The 13,477-nt window shown below is 33.3% G+C and overlaps 1 protein-coding gene across 1 annotated transcript; it reads right to left on the reverse strand.

Moving 5' to 3' along the window:
- Positions 1–278: 278 nt before the first annotated feature.
- Positions 279–13,191, reverse strand: LOC142220103 (uncharacterized). Its single transcript, XM_075289039.1, has 2 exons — positions 13,067–13,191; positions 279–1,297 (listed from the first exon to the last, which is right to left on the reverse strand). The coding sequence occupies exons 1-2, from the start codon at positions 13,082–13,084 to the stop codon at positions 461–463; spliced, it is 855 nt and encodes a 284-aa protein (XP_075145154.1). The 5' UTR covers positions 13,085–13,191; the 3' UTR covers positions 279–460.
- Positions 13,192–13,477: the final 286 nt, after the last annotated feature.

The raw sequence follows: 13,477 nt of genomic DNA on the forward strand, positions 1-13,477 counted from the left end.
GAACGAAAATTTAGACAAACGAAATTTCTTTAAAAGCAAAACGAACAATCTTATAACAAAGGAATATGTTTTGTTGGCTTTTAAGGAAAAAATTTTTGGGTCTAAAAAAGTGTCGTTCCTCAGAAAAAAACACTCTTCTTTCAATTCACTCATCCTAGGGTTGTGGATACAAAAATTGATTGAATTCATTGGTGATTCGTTGGCGATTTTTATGGAAAAAAATTGTGTTTTAATATTTACTACTTACCGCAATAATATTTTTATTAACTCATACAAAAGTTTTTTTTTCAATTTTAAAAATTTTATAATTTTGTTTTTTTTCATAATTTCCTTAAATTTTCTTCGAAAATCATTCGCCCTAATCGTATAGATACAAGAGATAACATGGATACATTAATAATAATAAATTAAGTCTTAAATTTGTCTTGCATAGCAAGCATCCACAAACATTGCAGCACACTTATCTACCCAAACGACGTGGGAAAGGAGTAATGGTGGGCAGGCCATATTTAGGAGGTCTTGGTGTGGTGGAAGCCAAATAAACATCGAATCCGTATAGGTTGTATTGCTTATTGTGGGTGGTGGCGGATGCTGCTGCTGCTGATTGTGCTGTTTTCTTTTTGTAGGGAACTTTTACGGCAACTTGTTGTGTTGCTTGATGGTGAATGTTGCTCTTGGGTTGTTGAGTTTTCGTTTTTGTATCGGCAACATTTTTCAAGATTGCAGCCTTGTGTTTTAGATGCTTACCAACACCTGAGGCAATTTGAGATTGTTGTTGTTGCTGTTGCTGGTAGTAAGACTTTTTCGTTGGTTTTTCTGTAAGGTCTGGAGTGGGCGCAGCTCTTGTAGGGGCTGTTGTTGTGGTGGTAGGGGCTCTTGTCGTGGTGGTAGTGGTTGTTGTTGTCGTTGTTGTTGTAGTGGTCTGAGGAGCTCGAGTGCTTGTTGTTATCGTAACTTGCTGCTGTTGTTTATTTTCATTTTCCTCCGCCTTTTCAATTTTAGCCTCGAATAAAGGTGGCAATAAAGCCTCAATCGATAGTTCAGGTAGAACATTATTCACCTTGTTTGGCAAAGGCTTTACTGTCGTCGTCCTTCTCGTCGTCGTTGTTGTTATGGGGGTGGTGGTGGTGGTAGGGGCAGCTGTGGTTGTAGCAACCGTTGTCGTTTGAACAACATCTTGTGGAGGATCTTCCAATGGTGGCAACAACATATTGAATGGTTCTATCACCGTACTGCTGGCACTTTTGCCATTTATTGCCGTCACGAGACAATTTACAGTCACAACTGCGATTAATACCTGAAAGAAAGAAAACCAGTGACACAAATGGTGAATACGGAAAAGGAGGAGTAGGAAAGATGTAAAATAAGAACGAAAAGAAAAAAGCAAATATATTAGAAAGAGCATATCACTGTGGCAAATTTGTACAACAAGATTGCATTTTCTGTTAAAGGAAAACAAACGCATAAATATTTTAAAAATATGCACCGGCTCAGACTTATGTATAAATGTGGCAGGGGGTTGGAGAATATTGGAAAGAAAAGAATAAAATTCGAAGAATATAGCCACCATGGTGCAATACTGGGCATGCCGGCCTTGCATACAAAGGGTCATGGGTTAAAGCCCAGATTCGACCGAACACCAAATAGGTTTTCAGTGGTGGTATTATCCCCCCCCCCTCAATAATGCTGGTGTTTTAAAGTTATCTAAATGGTTTCACTATAATGTGAAATGCCGTTCGTACTCGGCTATAAGAAGGAGGCTCCATGTCAATGAGCTTAACATAGAAACGGCCAGCACTCGTTGATAAGAGAGAAATTCACCACCTTTGGTATCACAATGGACTAATTAGTCTATGGGTATGATCACACTAGTCAAACTTTTTTTCCAGAAGCATTTGCGATATATTTGGGTACTATTTTCGGAAAACACTCCTATAGTTATATATCCAATATGAGCGAGTTTGACCGCAAGTGAGCCTACAATATCTACCAATACAACTAACCTAGTAACCTAAACAAATCGTACGGCAGTGTATGTGTTTTAAAAAAGAAGGTTTTGTGATCAATTTCAAGGGATGCGATGCCAATATAAAACCTTACCATACATTCACAATAGACTGACTTTTCTAAGTTATCCTGAAAACAGCGGGCTGTCAATGGGGTCCTAATGGAATCTTTACAATTTTGAGAAGTAATAAATTAAAAAAAAAATATTTTGTTGAATTTTATGACGACTGATAACTAACATACATTTATGAATATTGGGCAATGTGAACATACATGGATCATGCCAGCAGAAGTGCAAAGAATGTTGAACTTTTGTCGATATATAGAAAGTCAATGTACATTATAAAATTGTGCCAAAATGAAAGTAAAATTCCCGTGGTACCTTCAATTTCAAAATTGAGAATTTCAGATATTTTGCCATTTTTAGAATTTCTTCAAATTCTACAATTCTAAAAGACCAAATATTTTAGCAAAATTATTATTATTATTGTTAATATTATTAACGAAAATTGGAAAATGGCCTACGCTGTGTAAAAAAAGTTCATAAATATAATCTAAATAAAAAACTTGTATTTTTAACACAACTAAGTGGTACTGTCAAGAAGTTTCTGAGATTTTTCAATTGTCGGTTTTTCAAAAATAAATAAAAAAAAAATATTTTTTCGTTACTTTAAGGCATTTCCTATATTATATATGAAAAATCTCCACCCTTTTACGAACAATTTCATAGTCTTCATTTCATAGTCTTTACCCAAACGTTCATGGTTGCCACACGAGTTAAAAAATATTTTCAAAATCCTTTTTCTATCACCAATCCGAAAATCCCAAACAATATTCTCTTTAAGTCGTCTTTACATTGTTTTCCAATTTTCAAAGTAGTTTTAGAGATATCGTTCAAGTTTTGAAAAAAAATGAAATTTTTAAAACAAAAAAAAATTTTGTTCTGTAAAAATTTCTAAATAATAACAAGTATATACAGCCGTAAGTTCCGTCAGGCCGAATCTTATGTACCCTCCACCATGGATTGCGTAGTAACTTCTACGAAAGACTGTCATCCACAATCGAATTACTTGGGTTGTGGTATCTTAAAACTTCTTAACATCGTTTTCTAAATTGTGAGTTAGTCCATACGGGGTATATATTAGACAAAAAAGGTATGTATAGTTAAGTCTACAAATAATTACGAATCGATATGGACTTTTGCACGGTACATAGAGAGCCAAAATTGAAATATGGGGGTAGCTTATATGGGGGCTATATACAATTATGAACTTGATATGGACCAATTTTTGTGTGATTGGGGATCGATTTATCTGAGGGCTATCTATAACTATAGACGGATATGGAATTAGTTAGGCATGGTTTTTAACGGCCATATACTAGTACAATGTACCAAATTTCAACTGACTCGGATGAAATTTGCTCCTCCAAGAGGATCCAAAACCAAATCTCAGGATCGGTTTATATGGGGGCTATATACGATTATGGACTGATATGGACCACTTTTGGTATGGTTGTTAAATATCATATACTACCACAACGTAACAAATTTCAATCAGATCGGATTAATTTTGTTTCTCCAAAAGGCACTGGAGCTCAAATCTGGGGATCGGTTTATATGGGGCTATACATAATTATGGACCGATTTCGACCAATTTTTGCATGGGTATTTGAGGCCATATATTAACGCCACGTACCAAATATCAACCGAATCAGATGAATTTTGGTGTTCCAAGAGGCTCCGCAAGCCTAATCTGGGGATCGGTTTATATGGGGGCTATATATAATTATGGACCGATTTTGACCAATTTTTGCATGGGTGTTTGAGGCCATATATTAACACCACATACCAAATTTCAACTGAATCAGATGAATTTTGATGTCCCAAGAGGCTCTGGAGGTCAAATCTGGGGATAGGTTTATATGGGGCTATATATAATAATGACCGATGTGGACCAATTTTTGCATGGATGTTAGAGACCATATACTAACACCATGTACCAAATTTCAGCCGGATAGGATGAACTTTGCTTCTCTTAGAGGATCCTCAAGCCAAATTTGGGGGTCCGTTTATATGGGGGCTATAAGTAAAAGTGGACCGATATGGCCCATTTGCAATAGAGGAATATTTCGATGAGTTACAAACGGAAAGACAAAGTTAATGTACCCCCATCCTATGGTGGATGGTATAAAAATGGGACAGAAATCACAGTTTTGATCCAGAAACAGTTAGTTAAATATATTTCGAATAAAATGAACTTTATTTCATTACAATCGGTGCACAACTTTTGATTTTTTTTTCACGATTTACTGAATTGATATAAATCGTGATATCCGTACAAAAATAACATTTTCTAATGGATAAGTATTTTTATGTAATAATTTTTTTTTTATGTAATTTTTTTTTATGGTTCTCTTGACTAAGAACTGAATATTGTTTTCAAGGTTATTTGAGATGCTGAATCCGCTGTACATATGTTCTATGTACAAAAGAGTCTAACTGAACAAAAAGAAAACTTTGGATTATTGCAAAGGAGTTTGGTGAAGAGTATTTTATGGTCTTAGATGATTTGTTTCTTTGATCTTTGATTACTTGCTGTGGTGAAGGTAAAAGTAATTAATCTATAATTATACAAGACGAATAATTGAATTCTTCATCTCCGGGGATATTTACTTTACAATACGTTGAACAATTTAAAAAGAAAAGAAAAAAAAATAATACAAATTCTTTGAGAGATGCAGTCAGTTTATTGAACCTTAATCAATTCACTATCCATAATTCATCCATTAAAGACATTCTCTTTGTTTATCATAAAAGCCTGGCTAATTCATTTCTGTTTTATTTTATTATCCACAATTTTTTTCTTTTATTATGATATTCTACTGTCTGGGCGCCTTTATGGTTTTTCGTTATTTGAACAGGTTTTCATTTATCGATTTCAAATGCATTAATAGCCTTAATTTATGCTAAATAAACAAACAAAATATAATTTTATTTAATTTCATAGGGGCTGATTTGTTTTTCTTTTTTGTTTTGTTTCGATTATTTGTCTAACATTTTGTTTTTTTTTCTTCGTCAGAGACCTTTAAGCAGAAAAAAATGCTAAACAAACGGTGAAAAAAGAAATGAAATGCGAATTAGTAATATTCTTTTTTTTATGGGCTGCTAAGGTGCTCGTTCATTAACCTTTGCCGGGTATTAAAGGCCGTCTGGTAAGTGTCAACAAATCAAAGTTTTCGAACTTGCGGAATATCACTGTCACTCACTGACTATTAATTAATGCGCATATATATTTTTTCGGGGATTCAACCTTACTACCTCACCAAACTTCTGTCGAAATGAATTTTTTTATTGTTATTTAGATTGTTCCATACGTTGGTTTTCTAATTTGAAATACTTTGACTTTTTTGTTTCAGTTAATATGGATGGAGAATCTTCTTGGGATTAGGTAAGAGAAATACCACCAATAAAATTCTAATTAACTTTCGTTAGTGATAAGCTTTTTTCAATTTACCAGTTTTTCCAGTAAATTAAGTATTTTATGTATATATACATAATTATCTTCAAGTTTTTTTTTGAAGAATAATTATCAGCTATTTTTTAGTACTCGTATATAAAAAAGAAGCTCAGAGCTCCCAAATCAAGAGATATGCAAATTTGCAACTAATTATTGCCGAATTAACAAAACTTAATTTCACTTTCCATTTTATATCCATAATTTCTACTTGTGCATATTATTTTCGTTTTGGCTTAAACAAATTGGTTTGAGCTAATGAGAACATTTGAAAGTAAAGACAATTTAATTAGGAATAGTTTAATATATTTTGTTTTTTTAGATAATCTGACATTTTCAATGCTACCAGTATTAAAATCTGGCTGAAGAAAGTTTATTAATATCATAAATAAATATGTGCAAATAATGTATACCAGTTATTTTAAATAATCGTTTTGGGAATTTTAGGAAATAAATTATTATAAATTCTTCTAGTTAATGGAGTATAGTATTATAGCATCAGAAAATACAAATATTTCTAAATAGATAATATTTGCGGCGAAAGCTTATGTAGGAACAATTGAAATATATTGGATTGACATCCCAGAAAAATACTGATATACTGTAATCAGGTTTTAGATGATTGAGGAAAATATTAATGTCAAGTACACGGACGTAACAGACTGTTTTCATATGTTTGGGTGTAAAAATTATATATTTGGAACTCAAATTTTTTAACACAATAGTTTTAAATGCAGGCATATAATGTTCATAAACTAGCATAACATGTTCGGGACATATATCTTAATATGTTAGAACATATTATGTTTGGGACATAAAATGTTTGTAAATATAATAGGCTTAGATGCAAACATATATTAATTTAGAAATAGCCTATAAACATATATGTGTTTAGAAAGAGAGACCTAGAGAGTATGCTGTAAGTAAAAAAAATGGAAGTAACCAATTGGCGCCTTAAAAATATATCCACACAAAGAAAATTTCATTAATTTTTTTTTTGCTACCAATGTATGCCTAAGGTGAAACATAATATGTTTAAACAATACAAACAATATTTTGGTTGGACCAATCCTGAAATATATATGCTTGAAGCATAATGAGTTTGGGGTAAATGTTACAGAAGCGATTTTTTTTGAGGGTGTAGATGGACATACAAATGGATAGGCCGAAGGACATGCAACAGTATATATTTTGGTTCATAGACAAAAAATTTTAACACAAGGATATACAAGTATATACGGCTGTAAGTTAGGCCAGGCCGAATCTTATGTACCCTCCACCATGGATTGCGTAGAAACTTCTACGAAAGACTGTCATCCACAAATTTCAACTCATTCGGATGAAATTAGCTCCTCCAAGAGGCTCCAAAACCAAATCTAGGATCGGTTTATATGGGGGCTATAAATGATTATGGGCTGATATGGACCACTTTGGGCTTGGTTGTTAAATATCATATACTACCACTACGTACCAAATTTCAACCAGATCGGATGAATTTTGCTTCTCCAAAAGGCACCGGAGGTCAAATCTGGAGATCGGTTTATATGGGAGCTATATATAATTATGAACTGATTGGAACCAATTCCTGCTTGGTTGTTGGATACCATATACTAACATAACGTACCAAATTTCAACCGAATGGGAAGAATTTTGCTCTTCCAAGGTGCTCCGGAGGTCAAATCTGGGGATCGGTTTATATGGCGCCTACATATAATTATGGACCGATATCGACCAATTTTTGCATGGGTGTTTGAGGCCATATATTAACATCACGTACCAAATTTCTACTGAATCAGATGAATTTTGGTCTTCCAAGAGGCTCCGGAGGTCAAATCTGGTGATCGGGGGGCTATATATAATTACGGACCGATGTGGACCAATTTTTGCATGGTTGTTAGAGACCATATACTAACACCATGTACCAAATTTCAGCTGGATCGGATGAAATTTGCTTCTCTTAGAGGCCTCGAAAGCCAAATTTGGGGGTCCGTTTATATGGGGGCTATACGTAAAAATGGTCCGATATGGCCCATTTGCAATACCATCCGACCTACATCAATAGCAATTACTTGTGCCAAGTTTCAAGTCGATAGCTTGTTTCGTTCGGAAGTTAGCGTGATTTCAACAGACGGACGGACGGACATGCTCAGATCGACTCAGAATTTCACCACGCCCCAGAATATATATACTTTATGGGGTCTTAGAGCAATATTTTGATGTGTTACAAACGGAATGATAAAGTTAATATACCATCCTATGGTGGAGGGTATAACAAGGACATATTTAGTTCATAAATCAGTAGGAAATCTTTAGGAGATTTAAGTTAATATATTATATTTGGATATTTATTATATTTGTTTCGATGTCAACATATATTCATTTCAAAACTTCATCTAAATGGTTGTTGATCTAACATATGATGGCGTGGTTAAATCTGTGTGCAGAAATTTTGGTATTACGCACTAGGTTCCATTAGAAATCCCATATGCTTGAGTCCAAATATTTTTTGAATTTTTATTAAATTGTGCATATCCAAAAAGTAGAAAAAAAGGGAAAACAATTTAAAAGAAAAATCAAATTTTTATTTGCCTTGGGGAAAGTTTGCCCACTCCGGAAGACCAGCGCAACTATAAGTTCACTACTTAAGTACAATTTGTGATATTTACTGAATCATTTCTTGAGAGTTAACGATATAATCCGCAGACTAATGAATTAAGGAATTGGGGGATTGCACCCGGCCATCGTGTTACGAAGAAGTCGAAAACCGTCCCATCGGCGGGAAGTACAAGGTGTGATACCATCGATTACATGGAAGAAGGTTACAATGTTTAAAGTACTGAACTATTTGTAAATATAAGGACGATTCAAAGCTGAATTGAATATTGGCAAAGAGGAAACTGATTTCAACTTGATAACGCAGTTTCGTGTACCTCTTGTCCCGCAATGGACTAAGATGGATTGTATTGGTTCAGGTTTCGATATAGCCCCACATAAAGCCTTTTATGTTTTTAATCTTCATCCCCATAAAGGCCCGTTTAAATTTGTGAAGGTATAGAGTAGCAATTTTCATCTTATTTAGCTGAATCTTGAGATCTACGTTGTGGTATTTTAAATCCCTAAATATATACCGTGACGCACATAAGTATTGGCACAACAAACAATTTTGTTTAAAAACCACATTTTAAAAGTGATATGAAGCTTTTTTAAATTAAAAAATATTTTAATTTGGATTATAACTCAATTTAGAATATAGATCACTTTTTATTTTAGAATTTTTTTTTGGTTTTTTCAATATTTAAATTATAAAAAAATTAAAAAGGGTCACATATTTTGAGGAACAAAAATATTGACACAGTTAGTTCTAAATAAGTGTTTTTTGACACATTTAATACTTTTTGGGCATTCCGTTTTGTTTGATAACAGCGTCAGGCAGTCTAGACAATGAATAGACCAATTTTTTGTTTTAGTTGTACCTATATTCCACCATTCTTCCAGCATCGCTGTACCAAATTTCATCAAAATCAGTTAATAATAGTGGTCTTAATATTGCGAACAACAAATATAGGGTCAGGCGGACGGACACCAAGGGCTAAACGGACTCAGAAGGTGGTTCTGAGTCTATGGAGCTTAAAATCAATATTCTTGGTAGGCACATTTTTCGTAGATTCCCTGAACACTATGTGGTTTAGGGTGCTGTGCCAATAAGTAACACTGTATATACTAAATATAGTTTATATCCTATTTTAATTCTTGACCTTCTACAAGCTGCAATTTTCATATAATCTAGCTGATATTTTGAATATGGTGTTATTTTTAGGCGTTTAAAAAATATGCCGAATATGGTTTATATTGGTTCACGACCTCCTAATTTGACTTAAACAAATTTGTTCCATTTAACTGAAATCGGTTATTTTACTTCTTCAACACATGCCAATAATGATCTACAATGGAATCCTATATAAATCTACAACATTTCAATATCGAACAATAAGGAAGTCTATACCTTCGTCCGATTTCCGTTAACTCCTGCGTGAGACATTTTAGAGTCTAACCAAGGAGAACACCAATCTTTTTGAGTGAGTTTGTTTATATTAAATGTATGACCTCAAACGTTCATAATTACCTAGCAACAACTTTCATAAACAAATAATCTTGGAGGTTAGTTAGTTTAAAACTGATAAGTACTAACTATTAAATGTACATTTTGGTTACTTGCGCAAGGAAAAATCCTAACGAGAAGGTACTTCTGTACAGTATTATAAGTTGTAAACGTGGACAATATGTGAACAAAGCGCTTTGCAAAGAATAAACAAGAAATCAATTCTCTATGTAGTAGTATTCGTGAACATTTGATGTATGGAAACATTCCTGTGATGGTAAATCATTATTCCCAAAAACTTGCTGATGGTATTAAAATATGAGTAATTTACTCTAGGCCCAATATTAATTTGTTTTCTCCTACTTTGCATTATTTGCTAAAATCGTTCTATAGGTTTGCATGTAATCCGTTACGAGGATGTGGTGTTAAGGAATCTTCCATATCTGTTATGAACACATGTTAAATTTTGTTTCGATCTGGCAACTCCTTCATATAGAAACAGGTGTTCAAAAAATACGCATCCGCAATTTTTTTACAGTCATTAAATATTTACATAAAAAAGGTTTATCGGGACAAGAAATTCATAATGATATGATGAATGTGTTAGGTGAAAGTGTTCCTTCATATGCAACAGTAAAAAATTGGGTTGCTGAATTTAAACGTGGTCGTACAAGCATTGAAGATGAACCACGTAGTGGACGTCCAATAACAGCAACAACAACAGAAATTGTAGCCAAAGTGCATGATATGGTATTAAATGATCGACGAATAAAAGTGCGTGAATTTGCAAATATCATGGGCATCTCAAATGATCGAGCCCATTTAATTTTGCTTGAAGAACTACAGATGAAAAAGCTTTCTGCAAGATGGGTGCCGCATTTGTTAACAGTCGATCAAAAACACATAAGAATGAACATTTCTCAAGCTTGTTTGGATCATTTTAAGCGAAATAAAATGGATTTTAAACGTCGTTTCATAACTGTTGATGAAACATGGATCCACCACTATACTCCAGAGACAAAAGAACAATCCAAACAATGGACTGAAGCTGGAGGAAGTGCCCCAAAGAAGGCGAAAACAATTCAATTGGCTGGTAAGGTTATGGCAACGGTTTTTTGGGACTTCAAAAGTATTTTATTGATTGACTATCTGCTAAAGGAGGAAAGAGTACTATTGCAACCTTTTGGATCAATTAAATGTACAAATTCGAAAAGAAAAACGTCCTGGCTTACAACACAAAAAAATAATTTTTCATCAAAACAACGCACTAGCGCACAAGAGTGTAACAATGGCTAAAATCAACGAATTAAAGTATGAGTTGATTGACCATCCTGATTTAGATCCCAGTGACTTTTACTTGTTCTCAAATCTAAAAAAAAAATCCTTGCTGGCAAGCGTTTCACCTCAAATGAAGATGCAATTACAGTTGTAAACCACTATTTTGAAGACCTTGAGGAAAACTATTTTAATCAAGGGATAGAATTGTTAGGAAAGCGTTGGACTAAGTGTATTGAAGTTTCAGGAGATTATATTCAAAAAAAAAAAATAAAAATATTTTTGAAAAACTAACTATTCTCTTTCATTGATAGGTTAAGAAGTTTCCGAACCGCCCTCGTATTAGTGAGAACATTTCGTTAGCCAAATTTTAATGAAATTTTCATGCTGTGAAATAACGTCCATTTTCCTTTTCAAACTACTTACTCACCAAAGCAATTAAATTGGCGTCTTACAACGAAAAGATGCCCAACTGATATCTCTATTTGTTGCGGCATTTTCATAATCAATCCGACACCTTAACATTAACCCTTTGGCTACCGATGTGCAGTTAGGAGGGCATTCGAAAGCGACCCCACTTAGATTCGATTTATTTTTGAATGGTATTTTAAAGTAAAGGTTTCAATCTAAATAAGCTAGAAATATTTTTCATACTGGTGAGCACTAAAATGCATTTTTATAAACTTTTTTTTACAATATACGAAAAATACGCAATTTTGAGACCATTTTTGTACTGTATGTCTTTAGTAAATTTGGCCACAATTCCATAATGAAAAAGAACAAGCTCATATATCTCTTGTACTAATTGAGGTTGATCCTCTACATTACAATTTTTTCTATATGGAAAAAAAATTTTACATTAGGTTTATTTCGGTAGAAATAGGGTTAAGCTAAAAAAAGATTTTGACAGCACTCATAACGAGAGAGATGTCTGCAATCCCTAGAGGTTGCAGTTCTCACTTTTGGTACACGTAATAAACTATCAGCATTTATAAAAGCTCTATTAACGTACCCTTCATTTTTCATAATTATCGTAATTGTTTTCCTGGAAATCGTTCCTTTACTACAAGAAGATAGCAATGGAGAGCCAAAGAGAGAGAGATCAAATTTGACATTTGTGAAATAGATAATATACAAGATTTTACTTCCAGTAAAACTTGAAAGAAGTAGTCCATAATTAACAATTATTTGAAGTCATAAATATTCACATTCCAATGTCATTTATAAGTGTAGTACAAAATTAGAATATTTTTATGGTTTCAATTTGTTTAAAAGTTATGAACTAATTCATGGTAAATTGATATTGGAAGGTGTTCGCGTACACTTCTACTAATCCATAAAATTTTTCATACAAGTTTTTAACTCAAAATTACCCAAACAGACCTTACAAAACATATTATTGTAATGATCTTTAAAAGTAATTTGATGTAATTCGCATATTATGAGATAGGATAATTTACAATAAATGGTATATTATTAAAAAAAATATAAAACAATTATTTTTACAAGCTCTAGGTTTTACAACATTTAGAAATGATTTAATTATGACTATGATGAATCTTTAGCCATATGAACCACATGATCATAACTCTCAGTTCGATGAACGAATTTGTTCTTGAAATGCCAGTTGCATTCAACCAACATAAGCGAAGGGTCATTATCATACAGTCTGAAGGTCAATGTAAAACGAACGTTTAGTATGAATAGTTTCACCGGATGTATTCTCCATTATGTTCACTTAAAATTTAATCCATGAAATGTCAATGATAGGAAGAGTCCTTGGATGCCATTGAATTTACTATGGGGGTAATACATTTGCACTGATAAATGTTTCAGTAAAGCATTTTCTTTTTTTTTTTTTTGATTAAATCCATGGTAATTATAGTCACTCTTTGATTTTTATTTTAGTTCTTCATCAAATCGATTTTTCATGGATTAAAACACTTCCTGATTTTTTTTGTGAATTTTGAACCACATAATCATAATTTGATTATAAATTTCTTCATGCTTTTTGCCACATTTAATTTTTTTCTTGGGGTGGAATTTATGACACCTTTTAATTAAAAATTAACACCCGAACATTGGGTTCAAGGGGCGTTTAATTATTGCTCTAACACTTAATTCATTCGTTCAGTCTTCAGTTATGTTTGATATGGAACATAGAACTTACTGAACACCAAAATCTCATTGTGTGTGCGTGTGTTGGTGTGGGGTTTCTTCGTTAAGCGACCGGGGAGAGTTAACAACGAGACGATACGATTTCAAAATTGGACTGAAAAGATTTTCAAATCTACCACATGATTTTATAAGAAAATCGAAAAACAAGCAGCTCTAAATGATGACAGTAACCAATGGCATAAAATCAACAGAAACAAGAAAGTATCCGACTATGCTTCATTCACTACAGCGACAGCATTCCTATAGAGGTGTGATGAATTCAACGAATTAAAGTTACTCTATGTGTGATGTCTGTAGGCCATGCATGGCTATAATGTCCGCGGAACTATTCAAATGTGTGTTACATGTTAACTTTAAGCTCATATCGTTATTTCCTTACTGTCAGGAAATCATTTGGCAACGT

Source organism: Haematobia irritans, chromosome 1 (genome assembly GCF_050003625.1).
Source record: "Haematobia irritans isolate KBUSLIRL chromosome 1, ASM5000362v1, whole genome shotgun sequence".
NCBI classification, from domain to species: domain Eukaryota; kingdom Metazoa; phylum Arthropoda; class Insecta; order Diptera; family Muscidae; genus Haematobia; species Haematobia irritans.